Source organism: Podarcis cretensis (assembly GCF_951804945.1).
Source record: "Podarcis cretensis genome assembly, chromosome: 4".
NCBI lineage: Eukaryota > Metazoa > Chordata > Lepidosauria > Squamata > Lacertidae > Podarcis > Podarcis cretensis.
Genome location: NC_137173.1, coordinates 24,248,445 through 24,270,057, shown reverse-complemented (window position 1 = coordinate 24,270,057; position 21,613 = coordinate 24,248,445). Strand labels below are relative to the sequence as shown.

The window sequence follows — 21,613 nt, the reverse complement described above, 5'->3', positions numbered from 1 at the left end:
ACCTTGTAGGACAAGTACAGCAGGATAATACTCTTTTCCTTTGCATGGTAGTCTTTGCATGGTATGTGCTCCTCTTGCACCAAAGCAAACCTCCGGTAAGACACACCATTTTGAGAAGGTGGAACCAGTCGTTATTCCAACCCAAAGCAAAGCATTCATTAAAATCTACTTGCATGCAGGTGGAATATCAAGGTCTCTTTATTGAAAAGGTATCTGCAGGAATATCATACAAAGACAAGGAACCAAAGGGCTGCACACAATGTCAGGTGTGCAGCGGGATCCACCCCACCCCATTACAGCACTTTATGCTGACTGAAAAGCCACCCCTGGATCTTCCAGCGAGGGGTTCAACATTGTGCCACAGGATGCAGCCAGAACTTCCAAATTATCACACCTACTGACCTCTGAAAATTCAGCAGTGCTTTTGGCTCATGCAAGATGCTTGTGTGTAGATCCTTGCCAAAGCCAAACTGCACTGCTGTACAGCGTGCAGAAGAACCTAGAATTGTACAACAGTCACCTGTATAACTTGCACCTGAGCAAGAAACATTCCAATTGATTAGGTCCATTATTTGTACAGGCTGGGAATAATGGATTTGCACGTACAAAAAGCAAAGGCTTTCGATCACAGTATGCAACCATCTTATCTAGTAAAGTACTACCATCAGCTCAGTGGTGGTGCCCTGTTTATGTAGTTCACACTCCAGACCCTTGCCTGACACCTCCTTTGCTATCCTTCTGGTGCCAACAATATTTTATTTTCCCAGGATTTTGATGGTTGAACAGCAATATTTGTATTGCTGTCGTTTTTTAACCCGCCGTTTAGGCTTTTTAAATTTTGGTACTATCTTGTTGTGTTTGTTTTCTTTTTTATTACGTAATCTACCCTGAGAATATTTACACCGAAGGACAGCAAGGATCGTGGCTGGCCAATGCGGAGTCCTCCAGATGTTGCTGTACTATAGTTCCCATCACACCCAGGAAGCATGGCCAATGGCCAGGGAAGATGGGAAATGTAGTCTAACGAAAGCAAGCGTTGGTACTTACTGTGATAAGTCCCTTCTTTGTAGGGAGGAAGAGGCTCCTGTGTGGGTTATCCCCGCCTACCTCTCCACTGGCAGGAGGTCAAACTTTCGAGAGCATAAACCAGGGGGCAGGGCAACCCTGCTCTCTCTCTTTTGGTGCGTCTGGAGCTGCCAGCAAGAGCAACCTGCAAAGGAGCTGGCAGGAAGCTGAACTGGCGAAGAACTGCCCTGTACCCTCTCAGAAATTTGATTTCCTGCCAGTGGACGCGGGCAGTGACAACCCACACAGGATCCCCTTCCTCCACTACAGGAGAATCACTTGGGTTACCCTGGCAAGTTTGTTTTAAAATGGCTGCATTTTAATGCAGCCAGGTTAGGAAGGAATGAACAGGAAAGTTGTTGAACTGTGTATATTCCCCAACGGCAAGGTATGTCTAAACGGCCTTTATGTTTTCACCTTGTGCTCTTATGCAACATGTACTGTAATTGTAAGGGCAAATTCAGAGTCGCAGATAAGGAAAGGATACTAAGATCTTTTTAATAAGGGCAACCAAAAGAAAAGAAAAAGTTGTCTCACCAGGATAGATTCACATTACAGTACATCAACATCGACAGCATTCTCTTTCGTCTATTTTTGGTACATAAGATGGAACCTCTCTACATAACCTCGTAAGGCTTCAGTAACTAAGAGTAAAAAACCTATTAGTTTACAATTTCTTTAAAAAATTCTGAAAGACACAGCAAGTTCTAAACTTTAGTAGTGCTACCCATACACAACTACCTGATTTCAGAACCCAATAAGAGCCCAAACGTCTTTTTCAAGGAAGCTCTGCAGCAGTGAAGTTGTGCAATATGGATGTTGCTTACTATGACTAAAAAAGAATAAAAGAGAGAAAGAAATACACATGGCACATTCTCATTCATGTTTTGCAATGTAAAAAGTTACAAACATACCTAACCAAATAAATAATAATTAAAAAAAAAAGATGAATGTGTTTGTTAAGTATCCTAAAACCACTATGGAGAATAATGGCCACATTCGCTCACAGATTATTTACATGGTAATACCCAGCTGAGGGTACACTGCTACAAAACGTGTTAAACAAAGAGTAAACTTGAAATGTTTTACTTTTTTTCCATAATAAAAGTCTAGCAGCTTGACTAGCTAATGCTGTTGTGTTTTCCTTTTCCCCCACAGAGAGTTTGGAAAGTGTTTAATCTATGTCTTCATCCAGTTCGTAATTGTCTTTATCATAAATATCTTTTACTAAAAGAACCCGTACGAGCATGTTTTCCAATGTATTGCGATCCACTGAGGTGGAGGTGTACCAGACCGTGCTGTCTGAGGGAACCGGGTAGGCTGGCTGCAAATAGAACACATCCATTCTCTGACTGAGATTGGGCGGGCTGAAAGGTGAGAAGAGGACAAGATGAAAACAACAACAACAACAACAACAACAACAACAACAACGCAGCCTATCCACATAGACATTCATTCATATGCTGTCAGGGTACAACTACGGTTTTCCACACACTTCTGTTAGAGCAGAAGAGCACCTAGTTAAGTAGTGACTTCATGTAACATGCAAAAGCTAGTACCTTAACACAAGTCACACTATGGAAAAGTTCATAAAATCAGTATTTATCATCCCCAAACCCACTGAGAAACAAGCAACTGAGGTTTACTACTGCAAACAGCCCAAGGATGATCATATTCAGACTTTTCTACTGTTGTCCTGTCCATTCTTCCTTTAACAATCTGAATCTTATCATGAATGTTTAGATACATGCCTAGTGCTCCCCCTATTGGCTTTTCAGCAGAAGCAAGGCAGACATGGGTACAAATAAAACTATTTTGGTGTAGCCCACCAACTCAAAAGAAACAGAGGGAAAAGACCTGGAAAAAAGAGAGGGTCTTGTGAGACAACCAACCCAAATGGAAACAGTCCAAACATTCATGCAGATGAAGAGGCCACTGCCGTTACAGATCATATTGTTTTTAAAGAAATAAGGAAGAATTATGTTTGCATTATGCTGTATCTTTCTTATGAGAAAGCATAATTATCTCTGTTAAGAAAGAGAACAGAAGCAATAAGAAACAGATTTACATATACACAGGCTTCACCGCTATTGTTATTTCAATACCTCTTAGATAAGTAGCATTCAAACATTTTCACAGGGCATCTAGAGGGATCCGCTGTGTTCTCAGTTTGTTCAAACACCGGCTCATCATCTTCATGCTTCCTTTTTCCAGTAGTAATTTTATCTTCTAGAACAGAAGAAAAGAAAAAAGAAGAAGAGATAAAATAGTATCAGAATGGAATGAATGGAGTGAAAGCCCAAAGGCTACAGTCCTGGAAGCTGAACCTTTCCATCTAAACCTAACAGCCCTGCCCCACAAATGGCCGTGTGATTTGGAAGGTGGAGGTATGTGGAGAGCGAGAAGGTTAGGGTTAAGCATTCCCTCGCCAGCTGCCACCCCACACATTATCCCCCCCCCCCAATAAATCAGTAACTCTAACTTTCTCTTGAAGGGGTGAAGCTGCAGACAGAAGGCCAGAGGATGGATCCCAAAGCAGTGTGGGCTGGTGGTACCCCACCCCTGCCATAAGGAATCATAGCTACATCTCCTCAGCTGGTAAATAGTGACTGAGCAGCCCTCCGTTTACAGCTGCTCTTTCTCAATGCTATGCAAAGAATGGGGAAGAGCGAGGTGTTCTATGTGATACACGATGGGGTAGAATATAAATGAGAAAACACAATGCAATGAACCTGCCTTGAATAAAATCCATAACATCTGTCCTTTAAGTGTGGCTGTGGTTTCTTTGCCACAGCTTTGTGGGAGTGCCACATGGTTTGGCTTCAAGGAGGCACAACTGAGAAAGACACCTGGTCAGAAACTCTGGAGGCGCAGCGCTAACCAGTGGAGACAATACAGAGCTAGTTACACTACTGGCCTGACTGCTTATGGCAGATGAGTGTGCAATCTGCCCTCTTCCCAGAGGCAGACCTCTCCCCTTTAGCTAGAGGTCAGCCACTGTCTCAGGTCTTTCTGAGAGAGATGGCGCTGTTGCTGTTGATTTCTTACCCACCCTCCACCACAGGGTCCCAGGGCAGGTTGTGGAAATTTAGAAGCCTGTAGAAATTTATAGAGCCAAGTAAGTAGGCCAGTGGCCCTTTCGATTGGGCCAAATATGGATGCTGCCACCATATTCACTTCAGAATGCTATGGTACCTTCGTTATCCGTTCCACATAAGGAGGAAACCTGGTATCTCAGACAAGCTTTGCTATCCATTGTTAGGGGATTTTTCTTCCAGTGCCTATAAACGGTGCCAAAGGAAAGTCTTAAGTGCTGCTCCACTGTTTTCAGGCCAAAATACTTGGTGTTGAAGTAGAACAGTGTATTTAGAAGAGCAACTGGAGAGTGGGATCCTAACTGCTTTATCCTCCACAGATAGTCTTCTTCAACCCGAGAAAAAATTGAACCTGGTAAGAGAAGGGGGGGGGGGGGGGAGGAGATGAGTATTCTGTAAATGAACCTATGGAATTTAACAAAAGAAAAATGTGCTAAACTGAATTATCAGTTATATCTCTCAGAAATATCTGCTACAAATTAAAAATTCACAGTCCCACCTCTTCAGTCTAACAAATCAATTGAAGTTTACATATATCTACGACTGACAATCAGCTTCATGGAACTTAAAACACAGAGTTTTAATTGCACTGAACTTGCTTAAGGAGCATGAATTCAGAAAGAAAAGAGGATAATGACCAAGACAAGAACAGTTACCGTCTGGAAGTATGCTTGGTTGCCAGCATCTGAGTATTTTATTTATTTCCTGCTCAAATGTTTGATAGTCTGGATCCAAGAAGATATTATCCTTTCTATTGCTTCCGTTCAAATACTACAGGAAAAGAGGAAAAGCAAAATATTTAGTAGACCAAGACAAACAACAACAACAAAAAACAGAAGCAAAAACTATTCCTTATATATACATATGAAAGCAGGCCATTTATTCATTTTAAGTTTTACAAACCACTCTCCCTCCAAAAATGAATTCCTGAGTAGTACACAAAGTAATTTAAAATTACAGAAAAGGATATGGTTAAAAGTGTTTGAAGGTCTGAATATTTTTATATATTTTAAGCTGCTGTATTTTATGCTAACCCTTGTTGCTTATGATAGCATCTCAAGTTTAACACATTTGTCTCAGTTTAGTAATTAACAGGCTTGTCAAATATTAGGTTGGATTAATAGCTTCCATTCCCTTCCATTCACAGAGGTTCTTCCAGGAATGCAAAGGCCTTTGAACTAAGAGAGGAGATAATTATCCTCTGAACTTCTGCTACTGGGTGCTAGGAGCATGCTTTTTGTACTCATTGCACTCATGGAAGCTTTGGATACAACAACCAATTTATTCTACAGACCAAGACACCTAGTAGCATTAGTTACAAAAAACATATCTAATCGTGGGGGGCGTGGAGAGAGACCCAGAAGGGGAAGGGAACGGTTTTGGGTTGAAAGAAAGCAAAAAGTATTTGTTTTCCACTTCAGCCAGTTCCACTTTGGCCACGTTTACTGCCACTGCCAGTCTTTCATTCAAGATTATCATGATATCTCTCCCATACAGATTACACTGTTGTTAAAATGACTCACTTCCTGAATCCCAAGACACAAATAATAGATGCTGTCAGGTGCATAGTTCTCCCCATTTGGTCTTCGGATCTCATTAACGAAGTGTGCCAACCCAAAGTTTAGCTCAGCAGATGTATGCGACACGATATCTTCTTTCAATTTCACTGTTTTAGCTGTAGCGCAAAATACTGAGAATCATGTAACGCAAACTCCATGTCATAAAACAAAGCATCTAGCAGAATACAGGAAATAGATAAAATGCATACAAAAGCAAATGCAAACACTATTGAAGAAGCCCATCTCAGACAAGAGAATTTTGTCACTAAAACTGGCAATTTCCATTAACACTTTTATAACGCTTAACTATTTGGTACTCGTAGTTATTATTTGTAATATCTTGCTATGACCCTGTTTCACAGATCAGGCACTCAAGCTGAGAGCAACTTGCCCAAAGCCACCCCAACAAAACATGGTAAAGCAGAATTCGAACCCCGATCTAATCTCAACCCACTGTCTAAGCTCAACCCACTGCCTGCCTGCCTGCCAGACCTGAGACTTATAGCTAAGTAGGAAATACTTACTTGAATTCAGCTCATCTAATACTGGCAGATCTTCATCTAGATTCCTAGTTTTTACCCAGTGTTTCCACGCATTTACACCATACGCATACTTGAAGGGGAAACTGCACTCTGAATTCTCAGAGCTATCATCCTGAGAGTGGTACTCTGACACTGCTTTTCTCTTCGCTCCCTGCCATTAAAACAGATCTGTAAACATTACTGCTTATAAACATTGAATTTACACCACTTCTGCACTCTACTATGGGCAAATGAAAGCCAAGAAAGTCATAAATACCAGCCATCAAGTTTTTTTAAAAAAACCAAACCAAAAACACCCAAGTAATACTTGCACTTTACTGAGCTCAAATCAGCATAATGGTTCCTTATAATATAATCCCTTTCAATAACTGTTCTGCACTAAGATCCAAAGTTGGTTTTAATTATGCAATAAATAATAATGATGATGATGATGATGATGATGATGATGCAATTATTGTTTAATTAGGGCCACCAGTGTAAAGGCACTTTACAGCATTGTTTTCAGAGGCAACAAGCTTGAGAAAGGTAAACTACATTCTGGAGTTGGGAATAATTTTATTCAACATTATGTCTAAAAGGCAGTATTAAAATTTTAGATTGTTAAATAACTGTTACCTTTGGAAAGATAGGTAAGACATGTGAGAGAACTCTAAACATTTGTGTTACTTTAAGAATTACTCTTAGGGGTGTTGTTGCTTGAGGAGGAAAATCTAAATGGAGATCTTCCCTGATTTAATTTGAAGCATGGCCCATTTAGAAAGGCATCATCTTAAGGAAGCTCCATTGTATCAAAGGAAGTGGCATAAAATGACTATCGTGCTGTTTACACAGCTCCCTTTCATTTCAGTAGGTTTAGTTCAAAAGACCTTCTCAGTGCCCCCCCCAAAAAAAAACTTCAATAGCACACGACTGTCACCTAATGAAATGCTTCACCTTCATTCATGGTAAGGCTATTTCAGGATCCTACTATACAAAAGGTCACAGCCATATCTTCCATTTCCCATGCAATGAATATAAGTTTGGAATACATTTCAGTCACAAAAACCATATGCGTACCTTCTTCTTAGTTCGAGGTCTTGGCTGTTCCTCGTATTCCTCTCCAAAGACAGGTGGCAGCAAAAATTCACTTTCTGTGTCAAGTTCCTCTGTTGCTGTACATATATTGGAAGGGTATTAATGCAGTTAAATGTCATGTAACCTAAAACTGTTGTATCGGGTGCATATAACTGACAGAAGCCTTAATTATTGTACAATGTGTTTTACACATTATTCATCAGTGCTGGTCCCTATTCTAGAAAAACCTGCAGAAGACAGTATTCTGAAAAGCACTGGTAGCATAACATTTATTGCTTTCTGCAAAAGTGGTTGCTTCAGTAGCGCTTGAGTAAGACAACAATTTATCACTTCATTCCTACTCCCTTTGTTTTTTGGTAGGAGAGAGAAAAAGAGAGCAGTGCAGTTGGGGTGCAGGAAATGGAGTCTAGCATTGGTTTTCTAGAATAATGAGACCTTCCAAGGTGAGAGCATGTAAGTTGACAGGGATATCTAGTCCCTCCTCGTGTAGATAAAAAATTCTGAACCAAGTTTGACGGCCAATAGGTTCAAGACAAACAAAATATATCTTCCTGCAGTGCAGAACTCATAATAACAAGATGTGGTGACTGTGACCATGGAATATGGCTTTTATATGAATTAGAGCCGGGGTGGCCAACTCCCAAGAGACTGCGATCTACTTATAGAATTAAAAACCGGCAGTGATCTACCCCCATTTTTGCGGGGTTCAGGTCAAAGGTGTTGAGCTTTTTTTAGGGAGGAGGAAAGGGTTTTGGGGGGAGAAAGAGGAACAGCCACTCAACAACAAATCGCTGGGGAAACAAACGGCCTGACAGACTAAATTCTGTCTTCCGTTCTGCAGATTGTGCAACAATGGAGGGCGGGGCCAGATTCGATTTTACTGCTGCTAAGGAAAGGGACCTAGTGATTGACCACGATCTACCAAAACCTCCCGGGATCTACCAGTAGATCACGATCGACCTGTTGGACATCCCTGAATCAGAGGATAGCAATGGCTTATAGCCAGAACAGTAAGAAAAGAGTAACAGTTGCACCCATTTTCAAGGGAAGGGTGCCTCTGAATTCCAGATTAAGGGACAAAAATAGGTTGCACCTTTCACCATCATGTCTTGCTTGAGAACTTCCAAAGGACACTAGATGACCAGAACATCCAAGAATGCTGAACCAGATAGACAATGGCCTGATCCAGCCATTCAGGTGCACTTATGCTCTCTTTTAAAAGGATAAATTGACCAACATGTTTGTAGATTGCTCTAAGCCATTGCAAAGGCTTTGAGTCAGAAACCATTAACACATTAATAAAACCAAGACATCCATGCAGGGAGGAAGGGATGAAAACAAGCGTTAAAGAAGTTGGCTCCATGCTGGCATTAATACTATCCATTTTAAAACTGAATGTACAAACCTCTAGGAAAATCAACCTCAATGTCAAGGTCTGGCTCATATGGAATATCAGGCAAGCTTTCCTGTGTTTCTGTTTTACAGTCGTGCAATTCTGTCTCAGTTATTACACTTGTCTCAGTTATTACACCTGCAATTAAAGAAAGGCAATGTAACTAATGTGTGAACATGAACAATGGGTCTACTCTTAGTAAATTGTAGTCGAATACCACCCAGTATATTGGTTTTATATTATTTAACAGGATTTATTATCCAAAAACAATATAAATGATTCATTGAAAATACCAATCAAGCCAAACTTTAAACCCTGTCCTAGGGCCTAAGACTAGAAACTTAGCTCCAGAATATAGCATCCATTAGGAAAAAGCATTGCGTCTGGGAAAAGGAACACACAACAATCACTCTTTGCTCACACAGTCCACTGAGGAAAGAGAGGGAGGCTGTCATCTCAAGAAAGTCCTGTATATATATCAAGAGGGTGAAGAAGAAAGCCGCAGGGCCAGTGCAAGTCAGCTGTCACTCAAATCCTAGTGCATGTGCACTCTCCTGCAGTCAATAGTAGCCAGGAGGGCACAGCAGGGCCACTTTTCTGACATCCTGTCACCACTGCTGCTGTAGCTTACTCAGGGGGGGCAAGCAGTGAGGTTGACACAGCGCAAATGCACCGGCGAGAGCACTGGATTAGTTCTGCTGGTGCACTGACACTGCACTGAGCTTACTACCACCTCCACGCTTCCTCTCTCGGTAAGCCACAGCAATGGTGGTGAGCGGATGTCAGATAGGCACTCCAAACCCTGCCATTGATCCTGCCTCTAGTGCAATGCATCCTCTTTTCCAGAAGGGGACCCATCCCTGTTGAAATAGTCCCATGTCACCAAGGGAGGGAGACCACCCAAAGTCTAGGTATAGTTGCGCTATGGATGTCCACCTTCCATGGCCCTTTGCATAATACCATTTTATTCCCATCCAGATCACCACAATTGATATAGCCAGCCATATCAGCCACAAACCCCAAATGGAGAGGAGGGCAGGGAACAGAACTGTCTACACCATCCTGGCTTTTTTTTTTTTTACCCCTCTGAACCCACAGTGGGAGTGGGTTCACCACATAAGCACTGAGGACAGATTCAAATTTGCCAAACCAATAATAAAAAAACCTGTTACCAAGACATACTTTTGAGCTCTTGAGGTTCCACTTTCTCCTCTTTTTCAGGCATCTCTTCTGCTACAGCCAGTGACTCCTCCTCAGCCTTCACAGGACTGGAATTTGTTTTTTTATTTAGTTCTTCTATTGCTTCAAGTATCTTCTCACTGCTCTCCAGTGTGGTGGGCAGAAAAACAGGAACTGGTACCTAGTATAGGAAAGATTAAATCATTAGTGACGAAAGTACCGCTAACACCAAGAAAGCGGAACTGGAGTAAGTCCTCACAGCCATTTTTCCGAAGGAGAAACAACCAGTGGCATATAAATGTAGGGACAAACAGAAAAGGAGAAATAACTCACTGCATATGCACCCAGGGGACTATAAGCAGAAGGCCACGAAAACAGGCTGAGTAATATATGTAAAGGCACAGCATTAAAAATAAAAAAGCCAGAGGCTTAATTTGGTCTCCCACTTCACTTACAGTGGGTGGGCTCTTTAATCCCACATGCTTCCATGAGCACAAGGGGGTGGGGGAGGATGTGATTTTGTAAATTCCCCCTTTCTTCTGCAGCCTCCCATGCTATTCCAACCAAAAGCTCTGCAGAAGATGCAGGGGTGGGGGGTGGGGACAGTGCAAATGCACCAGTGGTAACACTGGATTAGCCCTGTTGGTGCAGTGTTACCTCCCCACCCACAGAGGTCTCTACTGGACACAACTGGATACAGCCCTACGTTCTCCGGAATCTCAACCACTCCTATAAAAATAGGTTATTTCTGGTATCCCCACTTAGAGGGATAACACAAGAATACATTTCAGTATATCAATGTTAGGGTGGTGGAAAAGATATGAATGCTCTGCATTAATTGGTTAATTCCATAAACAGGTTAGGTAAAGGTAAAGAGACCCCTGACCATTAGGTCCAGTCGTGGCCGACTCTGGGGTTGTGGCGCTCATCTCGCTTTATTGGCCGAGGGAGCCGGCGTACAGCTTCCAGGTCATGTGGCCAGCATGACTAAGCCGCTTCTGGCGAACCAGAGCAGCACATGGAAACGCCATTTACCTTCCCGCTGGAGTGGTACCTATTTATCTACTTGCACTTTGACGTACTTAGGGCTTCCTTATTACTTTCCTACCCTTGTATGCCTCACTTATCTCCATGTCTGACCAGGCTGCTGGTTTATGGGCATGCAATAAGAGGGGCACAGCTTTCTGTAGAAAGGTGTGGTACAACTTATTGAAATGATAAATGCATTTCGGCAATAGAACAGATGCCTGCGGAGATAAGCATATTTAAGAGAGTGATCTGTTGAAGGCTAGCAGCTGCATATGACATCTCTTAAGAGGCACAATCAACTCTTCTTAACAGATGATTCCAGTAAGAAAATATAGGATTACTAAACCATATTCCAGGCATGCAAAATACTACAAATTTTAAAACAAGGCTGAAATCTGGCTTACTGGAACAGGAACCGTTGTAGGAACTGGAACATTTTGACTACACATGTGCATAGGAACAGGTACATACACAGGAACTGGAACAGGTACAGGGATGTATTCTTTTTCCCAGCCATCATCTGAAACAAAAGACAGTATGCAGTTATAGACTAGCACGAGAAGGGTAGCATACAATCATGAGATTATAATTGTATTCCTCACAAACAATGTTGCAAAAGAAGGCGATTGGACAGCCCGTGCTTTGACTCAACAGTTTACCTGTCTGACAAGATTTCGTTTGCATGTGAGGTTTACAGTATGTTGCCTTAGTCATTGTCAGAGGTTTGCAAAGAACTGCTTTGTTCTTCATTTCTTTATTTGGTGTTGGGGAAGGAGGTGGTGCCGATCCCTGCGAATAAGGACATCAGTCAATATTAGCACCCCCAAAACAAAAGAAAGACCCCTAACAAGGGCAGGGCAATAGCCCACTCAGCTGACACTGAAGTTTCTTTAATACAGGATAAGGGACGCGGGTGGCGCTGTGGGTAAAACCTCAGCGCCTAGGACTTGCCGATCGCATGGTCGGCGGTTCGAATCCCCGCGGCGGGGTGCACTCCCGTCGTTCGGTCCCAGCGCCTGCCAACCTAGCAGTTCGAAAGCACCTCCGGGTGCAAGTAGATAAATAGGGACCGCTTACCAGCGGGAAGGTAAACGGCGTTCCCGCCAGATGCAGCTTGTCACGCTGGCCACGTGACCCGGAAGTGTCTGCGGACAGCGCTGGCTCCCGGCCTATAGAGTGAGATGAGCGCACAACCCTAGAGTCTGGCAAGACTGCCCATACGGGCAGGGGTACTTTTACCTTTTTAAAGCTATAAATGGCTGCTTCTGGGAGCTCAAAATGGATTTTCTATAGTGATGTAAGAGATGTAACAAGTCTAGTGGGAGGTACCACAAAGTCCAAGCCCTGAAGGGTCTTTCCTTTTAGAATAAAGCCTGCATTCTAGTGGACGTGGAGGAGTATTCAGTGTTCTATACAACTGGCAACAAGTAGGGAGGACACCCTAAACTCTTTTACATCAGTAACTCTCTAAAATCAATCTGTGGTATCCAGCACAGGGCCTGAGGAGTTCCACTCATGCAGTGAGACTACTCTTCCCTCCCTTCTTCCCAAGCACCCCCCAAAACTGCTCAAAGGTCCTCTCCTCCAATCTTCTGGAGCAGATTTTGAGGGTGCCTGAGGGGCTTCAGGGGAGAGGGAAGGGAAGTTCTGTTCTGCAAGCAGAACAACATTGTTGGATACAAGAAAGTACGCATTAAATTGCTGCTGAGTTTGCAAGATCATCACAAGTTTCCTATATAATCATTAACCCACAGCAGCTTGGCCCACCCAAGACACTTCTCAGAAGTGTCATGCCATAGAAGTTGTGCTACAGAAAACAGACCTCGATTCTCTGAACTGGCAAATGGCCAATATAAGCCTATCAGGAGTTTTATTGTGAGCCAAAATACCAAAACAAATCCCCACCTATATTTTGTGGAATGCAAGTACAATGAACCCAGCTATACAAGCTGCAATTTACTTACTGTGGTTTTTGTTCGGGGGGTTTGACAGCCCTGATCTATGAATGAGAGAAGAGAAAATTAATATAGTGCCATTTTTCTTATGCAGTTGCTATAAAAGGTAATACCAATGTTTTCAACCTCGTTGCACTACTACAGTAATAATGTATACCAGCCATGATGAACATTGTTCTGCCTTTATGGTTGGGAGGCAATGTGTGTCTGAATGCCAGCTGCTGGACTCACAAGCAGGAAAGAGCTGTTGCACTGAGGCTTCCCTGCATGGTAAGCCATGATAAGAACAGGATGCTGGGCAAGATGGACCACTGGACTGATCCAGCAGGCTTTTCTTATGCCCTTAACATTGTTCAGCTAATTAACCGATTATCAAGTAGCAGGGGATCCTCCTAAGAATGGGGGGAAATGTGTCTGCTTTCATTTTTTGAAAAGACTGTCCATTTTTGTCCACTGATCATGCAGGCCGACATGCTGAGCTCTAGGGTGATCCCTGCTTATCTGTGTGCACCACGTTATTGTATAGATGGCTCCAGTGCTTTATCTTAAAAGAGCTCTTTTGGAAGCTCATATTGCTTGACTTTCCTGAAGTACAGTGGTGCCTCGCAAGACGAAATTAATCCGTTCCGCAAGTCTCTTCGTCTTGCGGTTTTTTCGTCTTGCGAAGCACGGCTATTAGCGGCTTAGCGCTATTAGCGGTTTAGCGGCTATTAGCGGCTTAGAAAAAGGGGGGGAAAGGGGGAAAACTCGCAAGAACTCGCAAGACGTTTCATCTTGCAAAGCAAGCCCATAGGGAAATTTGTCTTGCGAAGCACCTCAAAAGACGGAAAACTCTTTCATCTAGCGAGTTTTTCGTCTTGCGAGGCATTTGTCTTGCGGGGCACCACTGTACATCATCTCTTTTTTATTCTGTGTTGTTAGTTACGGGAAGTATCATACCATACTGTAAGTTTTCTGGTCCTTTCTGTGTTGCCATATTAGGTTCATTTTGCTGACAGTAGAAACGTAGAAGACAGTGCTGATCGCAGAAATGTTTCATCTCTCCTCTCCACTGAACTTTCTCCCTAAGAGTTCCTTGAGTTTTGCAACAGTCACACCTTGCGGCCTTAAAAACAATTTCAATGTTGTTAATTAGAGAAAGAATTACTACCATACATGTGATATAAATACTATTCTAAAAGGTGTTTAGACTGGGCAGCTGAAAAGGGAAAATAAGTAACAGTAATACCTTTGAAATATTTTTAAGCAGCACAGTTCTACTGTGAAATTCCTTCCAAGGGAGGCTTACCTGGAGCCTTCAATACATATCTTTAGGAACCAGGCAAAAACATTCCTCTTCTCCCAGGCTATAGGCTAATTAAACAATTGATGGCTTTTTAAACTGTGTGTGTGTGTGTGGAGGGGGGAAAGCTATTTTGTTTGTTTGTTATTAAGGTATGTATTTTTGTGTTTTTATATTGTAAATGACCCTGTGATCTTTGGATGAAGGGTGATATAGAAATATTATTATTATTATTATTACTAATACTACTACTACTACAATAAAAAGGACCGGGCAAAAGCAAAGTGCCTGGGAGCATTTCTCTGGGAGCCTGCATGTTGGCACACCTTTAGGAAGCCGTAGTTCGGCTTTCTGTATCATGCAAACCAAATTATAGCATGTTATATAGCTGCACTTCTTTATTTATATGCATCATTTGGATCAACAATATTTTGGATAGTTTATCTCTCAATCTTCATTTCTTTTCAAGCTTTTGAATACTTATGGAATACTGCATTACCTTATAGTACCAGTCTTGAAATTTTCTACAACACTCTTCACTGCAGAAATCTCTTACTACTCCATCAAGTTCCTTAGTTGCTCCTTTTTTACAGAGCTGAGAGCAGTAATTGCAAGTGACGCACCGTAATCCTAACCGCCTTGCAAAATCTTGTTTGTACAGCAGCTTGCAACCTGGAAAAAGAAAAATGACACAGACAGTTGATGAAACATATATGATATGGGCCTCTGCTGTGGGTGTCCATGTGCACTGTATTTAAACCTATATTTAGTTGTTGCTTGGATTATTTTTAAAACTATTTTTCATTATTCTCTTTTTGTGTATGATTCTGTATAGTTTGAGATGTGAAAGGGTATTGAAAAATGAATAATAATACAAGATAAAATATATTGATCAAATACTAATAAACACTGAAAAGCTTTTGCTCAATAAGACTTTTTTTTTTACATTAAACTTATCCAAACATATCTATATAAGATTCTCTTCCAGCAGAATACTTCCTTAAGAAACAAAATTTAGCCATGCCCCTGGCTGAAGTGGATTTGTATAAACAGGGGTTTTATCACTGAAAACAAAATTGCCTGGCTCATTATTTCATATTCTAGATGTCCATCTGGTTTCAACTGAGGTTGAAGTGTCTAACTTTTTATTTTATTTTTCTGTGGTTCACTGCTCCATCTAGTGGAGATGCCATGAACAAATCCACACATTAGAATTGTGTCCCTGGTTTTATTTTGCATAGATTATAAGTTTAAATAAAGGTGCTTCCTAGCCATATATGACAATCAATAGCAAAGACATTCAAGGGCTTTAGACTGTTTCATATACCATCTCAGCAAAATTCCCAAATAGTGGTTGGTCTGAATGGTCCGAAAAGGAGAATACACTGAAACCTAAAAACCCACTTACTTTTTAAAGGCCACCTTGATCTTGCTGTCCCCCCCAAAAACAACAACAACAGAGAAAGGCCAGCTTTTTTGCACTGTGTTGGAAAAGATGCACAAACCCCCAGGGCCACCCTAAGATATTTGCTGCCTGAGGCTAAAGTTAGAATGGTGCTCCTACCATACCATGTACAGAAGCTGACTGGACTAGCAATTAATCCTATTGAGGTGAAGGACAGTTCATGCAGCATAAACAGTTCTGTCCTCCAACAGCAGGCTACAACCAGGGGACCAGGAGGAATATCCTGCCACTGTCCCCTAAACATTTGCCACCTGAACTGGCCATCTCACCCTGCCTAATGGCAAGCCCTGTCTTGTCCTCTGTTCTTTTCCCAATTTCCCAGATAATGCTAGCAGGTGGGGAACGAATGTGGAAAAACATAGGCTCAGGTTTCCTGTATCAGAAGCTGTTTCTACAGTACACAGAAGCTGTGTGTGTGTGTGTGTGTGTGTGTGTGTGCGTGTGTGTGTGTATACATGCAGTGGACAAGAATTAAGGCATTTTTGTAGCATGTGATGCAATTTGCTGGTCTATATTAGATTTTGCAATGTACTAGATGTGCAAAATCTAAACAAAAAAATAAATTCAATTGATTCAAGCAGTAGTGCACTGGGGGTGGAATCTAATGCTGCACAAATGGACTCATGCTCACACAAGGAGCCCCCCCCCCGCTTCTTTCGTCCTCCTTGCAACGCCCCCAAATCTGCTGCTAAGGACCCTCCACAGAATATACTGAGGGCAAGCAAAAGGCTGCAGGGGGAAAGACAAGAACGTGAAACCTTGGAAGTCCATTTGGCTTCCATGCGGACAGCATTGGATATTGGATGTTGATATTACTCAGCCATGAGTCTGTCTAGGTATCAGATGACAAAAACTACCTCAGATCAAATAAATGGCAGGCTACAGCCGACTGGCTCCTTCAGTTAGGCCCCAGACACATCCCAAACTGGTTCACGTGTTTTTGTAATGTTGAAATACTTAAATACTACGTTTACAAATGACAATATTGGTAGCAATATGCACCAGAGAGACACAACACACCTTCACTACAGAATGGTCTCTTGATACCAGAAAATTTCACCGTTTCATGCAGAGTCTTCTCCTCTTGACAGTATTCACAGTATGTTACTATACAATGTAGTTTCTTATAATCATCAGAACAAATTTTACTGCAGAACTGATACACTTTGTTCTAATGGAAAAAATACCACAGAAGATAAATGGGTAAGTTAGAAGACTGCAAACAAAAAAGGCAAAAAGTTACATTAGCTTAAGACATTTTATCCAAAGAAGAGAAATCCTTATTCACGAGAAACTTTACCCTTCAGGAAAAAGGCTATGTGTTTGTTTTTTAAAGCAAAGGAGAATCCGCTTGACTATTAGTTCTTTAAAATGTCAAATCATCCAACAATATCAAGAATATGACATATTAAGGCTTTTATAGTTTGACTAATAAAAGTAAGAACTGTGGTTTTTTTAACCAAGGATTGGGCAATGTTGCTTGCTGTGCACAGTTGCCAGATTAGCAAAAGCCATTCTATAGGAATACAGAGGGCAGAGCTGTTTCTATGTATTTTCAAATTAATGTTCTGCAGCTAACTTGCAAAGCAGACTTTGCACACCCACAGCAAGTTCCAGCAGCAGTAAGAGCTCCAGCTGGTTTGAAGAACTAGGGTGTCTTTGTTCATTCCACCCCATTTCCTAGGAGCAGGATAAATAGTTATCCACACTCCTCTCAGAATACCACAAAGTATTTTACGTACAGCCATGCATGCACAAACAAACAACATTTTCATGGGAGGAAAACCAAAGGCTGCAATGTGAGCAGGGCATTGTTTTCTACATTGGGTTTTTTCCCCCGTCTATCTAATAATTTAGAATACATGGGTGATTTACAACTTATAAGAAACAGATACAGTCATGCCTTGGGCTAAATACGCTTCAGGATAAGTATTTTCGGGTTGCGCTCCACGGCGACCCAGAAGTAACGGAGCACGTTACTTCCGGGTTTCGCCGCTTGCGCATGCGTCGATGGTCAAAATTATGTCACACACATGCACGGAAGTGGCAAAACACGACCTATGCAGACGCGTCTTACGTTCTATTCAGGATGCGAACGGGGCTCCGGAACAGATCCCGTTTGCACCCCGAGGTACCACTGTACTAGAAAACAAGACACTGTGTGCCTGAGAGAAAGAACTGGCAGTAACTGGAATTGAACCATAGATGTCTGGAATGTGTTGGTCATCAAGAATGTATTCCTTTTCTTTTGTCCTAACAGTTTCCCCATGAATCCAACTGAGGCACCGCTATAGAAAATGCCCTTTCCTTGGTAGGTATTATAGTGTATCTCTACTAATGAGTGAATTTTGCATAGTCACTCTAGAATGAAAAGGCTGGTAACATTCAACTAGGATTATTAAAGAAATATTAAACAGCGACTTGGTTGGGCTATAAAGATTTTAAATACATCAATAAAGTATCAACAACATTTTATGTTCAATACAAGCGGTACATATCCCATTTTGATATAATTTACTTACTTCCCATTCCAGTACTTCAGGCTTTGAGCAGAAAGTATTTTTGCAATAATTGCATTTCAACTGAATATCACTCGGAGCCACAAACTGGCCATTGGTTGAAGACTGTACACTAAGAGTCTGAAAAATATTTTTAAAATATACAGATCAAATTCCTCCACTGTTAAGACACAGTACAAAAGTGAGAATCATAGCATTGTAGAGCTAGAAGTGCATTACTGCATTTGTTAAAAAGAATTAGTGAGAATATGTGCTATTATGAAGAGGGTTTTCCTTGAAACGGCTTCTGCTAAATTTCACATCCTCTATATAGGATCATTCACAAAGTTTCTGAAGCTCACTTTTACTGTTTATACAGTCATCGATGGACATGACAACTCAGAGCTACATAGAGAAGCAGGTGTCAAAAGAGCCTCCAAAACAACAACAGCAAAAAGGGACAAGAGGGAAGCAATGATAAATATGAACACTGGGTGCTCTTTGGCTTCAGTCCAGCTGGGGAAGGTTAAACCAAAGGCTTCGCAAAGAAGGGAGAGAAAAGTGTAATGAGTGAAGCTGTGCAAGAGAGAACTTTAGGCAGCAGGTGGCGATGGAAGAACAACATTCTCTAGTACAAATATATCAGGAGACAACAGCAGACAGATGAGATGGGGCAGGCCCATGGAGAAAGGTGGAGAAAGAGTGTGTGACGTCTCATGATCTAACTCCCTCTCACTATGTCATTGAATTCTCAACCGTTCACTGTGCTCAGCCTACAGAACCCGTTTGGTTGCACTGCCACATGAACACAGAGATACACATTCACACACACACACACACACACACACACACACACGGAGGCATTAAATCATAATCACTACTGTCAAGGCAGAGGTCTTTATGACAAGATGCCAATGAAATACTAGTCAGGTCTATGCACTTAATTATTACAATTATTTACATCCTGTTTTTTAGGACACAAATCCTTCCAAGCAAATTTATAAGAAACATAAAGAAAGATTACTAAAAGCCACATTAACAATATTAAAATATAACACTTCCTGGAGACCCTTCACACGGGGCACTTGGTGGCAGAAGGCCCCCGGGGTGGGGGCAACTGGAGTGGTCCTAATGAATCCTTTGCCTAGCTAGCCTCTTTCTCCTATAATGCTTTCCAAAGAGCACATGGCCTTGAAGTAAAGAGAAGAAAATTCAGCTGGTGCAGAAGCAGATATGAAACCTGTGGTTGAGCTAACCACAGTTAGGCAGGCCTAAGGGCTTAATTTGGCCTGTGAGGCCCTTCTTCCCCCAGCCACAGCCCTTCCACCTGATGTCTTACAGATGAGGTGAAGGGAGAGACCAACAGCACAAGCGCACACATGCTCCCTATCAGCACAACGTCCAACAAAGAGGAGAGGAGGACCAGGAAGAGAACACCTCACAAAAAGGGAAGGCAGGCTAATGAAAAACACAGAGTTGATTTAGAACCCTAAAGGAGCCCAACTGTCTTCAGCCACAGGCAGGGAGAGTTAGCTGGACAACAAGATGACTCCTGCCCCTGGAGAGGTAGCAAAAGGCTTTTCCGGACCCTGCCTGGCCTGTAGTCAAGCTCCATCCCACATCCCTTCAAAAGCCGACAAAACAAAGGGAGAGAGAGATTGAGCAGAACCACCCATAAGTACAGGTAGAAGCAACAGGGAGAAACCCTTTCCACAGTAAGCATCTAGATAAGTCAAATCTTCCAGAAAAAGGCTACCCCAAGGCCTTCAGACCATCCCAATTGATAAGAGCAAATAAAGACTGTATTTGATGGGTGGTGGTGATAGTGAACAGCAGAATCAAGCAGACAGTACTCCATTAGCAAAGCACACAATGTATGTCATTTGTCTCTGCAGCCTGTGTATTCCTTTGACTCAGTCTCCAGCTCCAACTCCCAATTAATTTTCATTTAGCACATCTTTTAAAAATCCAAACAGAGTATCACTAAAGATCAGTTCTCTCCAGAAGTAGTTCTGTTTGTGATTTAACTTTCAGGTGCCACTCAAAACCTACTACTTTAATTTTATATCAACTTGGACTGTGACGAGGGAATAGTGCGGGGTGGGGTGGGTGATATCAATGGCAGAATAGGATGTGTATTTAACTGAAGAGCAACAGGAGTTATGAATGTTTGAGCCAAACTGTAAGCCACATGGATAGGACCTTTGGAACCACAGAAGCTCTGAAGCCTTTCAGATATCACCTAGACATATATACAGGTAGCTTTAGAATGCAGAGAGGTGTTAATAAAGTTGAAAAGTGGTGTGTAGCTACACAGGTTAACACAACATTTCCACTGGGAGAATGTGGGGTACACAAAGTCATTGGAAAGATAGGTTTCTTGGGATACACGTCTGATTGGTCTGCAAGCCTAATTTTATTTGTATTAATGTGATTCTGACATATCGTCTAATCTTTCAGATATGCTAAACTCAACATGGTGCACATACCTGCAACACCCAATTATCCCAAATTGTGGAACAATGGAGTCAACAGGAAGCAAGTGTGTCTGAACACCACAAAATGCAATCGGGTTCCATAGTTTACATCAGTGGTGGCCAAACTTGGCCCTTCAGCTGTTTTGTGACTATAATTCCCATCATCCCTGACCACTGGTCTTGTTAGCTAGGGATGATGGGAGTTGTAGTCCAAAAACAGCTGGAGGGCCAAGTTTGGCCACCACTGGTTTACACCATATGGGAATCATTTATATACACTCAACAGTTTTAATTCAGTGTACTGAGAATTAAAACCAATGCCAAAATTGCCTATTTTGTTTCTTGCATAACCAGCTATATTAAGTGAATGCTATATGTGTAGTTCTCATACTTGTGTGTAGCAGATCTGGATTAAGTTACTCGCTTTGGAGGTATAACATGAGAAAACTAATTGTTAGCTACTACTTCTGTGACATAATGTTGGCTAATTTGGAAAATATACAGTGGTACCTTGGTTTACAACCATAATCCGTTCTGGAGGTCCGTTTGTAAACCAAAACAGGTTGTAACCCAAGGCGTGCTTTCGCCAATGGGGCCTCCAAAAAAAATTTGTTCATAATCCCCCCCCCCCCAATGGGTTGCAAGCCAAAAAAAGGTTGCAAACCAGGACATGCACTTCCGGGTTTGACGTGTTTGTAATTCAAAACGTATGCAAACCAAGGTACCACTGTATCTGACCTGTAAATTTTCCATCCATCCAGTGAAAATGAGGGCAGTTCACATCTGCAGATTGCCTTCCCTTTCCATCGGATAAGAAGCAGTATTATTAGCCAGCTACATCATGTGAGAGCTGTCCAATTCTTCCTTCTTCGTATACGTAACAAGGTCACCCCAAGAAATGAACCGTGTTAGGACAACAATGCAAGCAGCAAAAGAGGTTGAGTAGACTAACCCACATACACAGTTTGGATCAAATGTGGGGAGGGGGAATTAATCTACC

General features: G+C 41.9%; 1 protein-coding gene across 7 annotated transcripts in view; it reads right to left on the bottom strand.

The window, feature by feature from the left end:
- Positions 1 to 1,538: 1,538 nt before the first annotated feature.
- Positions 1,539 to 21,613, bottom strand: part of ZMYM2 (zinc finger MYM-type containing 2) — a 63,622-nt gene continuing 43,547 nt past the window's right edge. For 6 of the 7 annotated variants that reach the window (XM_079973345.1, XM_079973344.1, XM_079973343.1 and 3 more), the window contains 16 exons: positions 18,161 to 18,277; positions 16,659 to 16,809; positions 14,673 to 14,845; positions 13,831 to 13,996; positions 12,901 to 12,935; positions 11,596 to 11,725; positions 11,341 to 11,456; positions 9,911 to 10,088; positions 8,741 to 8,866; positions 7,318 to 7,412; positions 6,244 to 6,412; positions 5,684 to 5,835; positions 4,817 to 4,931; positions 4,261 to 4,512; positions 3,171 to 3,294; positions 1,539 to 2,432 (listed from right to left, as the gene is read on the bottom strand). In XM_079973345.1, coding sequence (XP_079829471.1) covers positions 2,240 to 2,432; positions 3,171 to 3,294; positions 4,261 to 4,512; positions 4,817 to 4,931; positions 5,684 to 5,835; positions 6,244 to 6,412; positions 7,318 to 7,412; positions 8,741 to 8,866; positions 9,911 to 10,088; positions 11,341 to 11,456; positions 11,596 to 11,725; positions 12,901 to 12,935; positions 13,831 to 13,996; positions 14,673 to 14,845; positions 16,659 to 16,809; positions 18,161 to 18,277 — 2,292 coding nt within the window. In that variant the 3' untranslated portion in view covers positions 1,539 to 2,239. The remainder of the gene's footprint in view (positions 2,433 to 3,170; positions 3,295 to 4,260; positions 4,513 to 4,816; positions 4,932 to 5,683; positions 5,836 to 6,243; positions 6,413 to 7,317; positions 7,413 to 8,740; positions 8,867 to 9,910; positions 10,089 to 11,340; positions 11,457 to 11,595; positions 11,726 to 12,900; positions 12,936 to 13,830; positions 13,997 to 14,672; positions 14,846 to 16,658; positions 16,810 to 18,160; positions 18,278 to 21,613) is intronic. The other variant, XM_079973347.1, reaches the window with a different exon arrangement.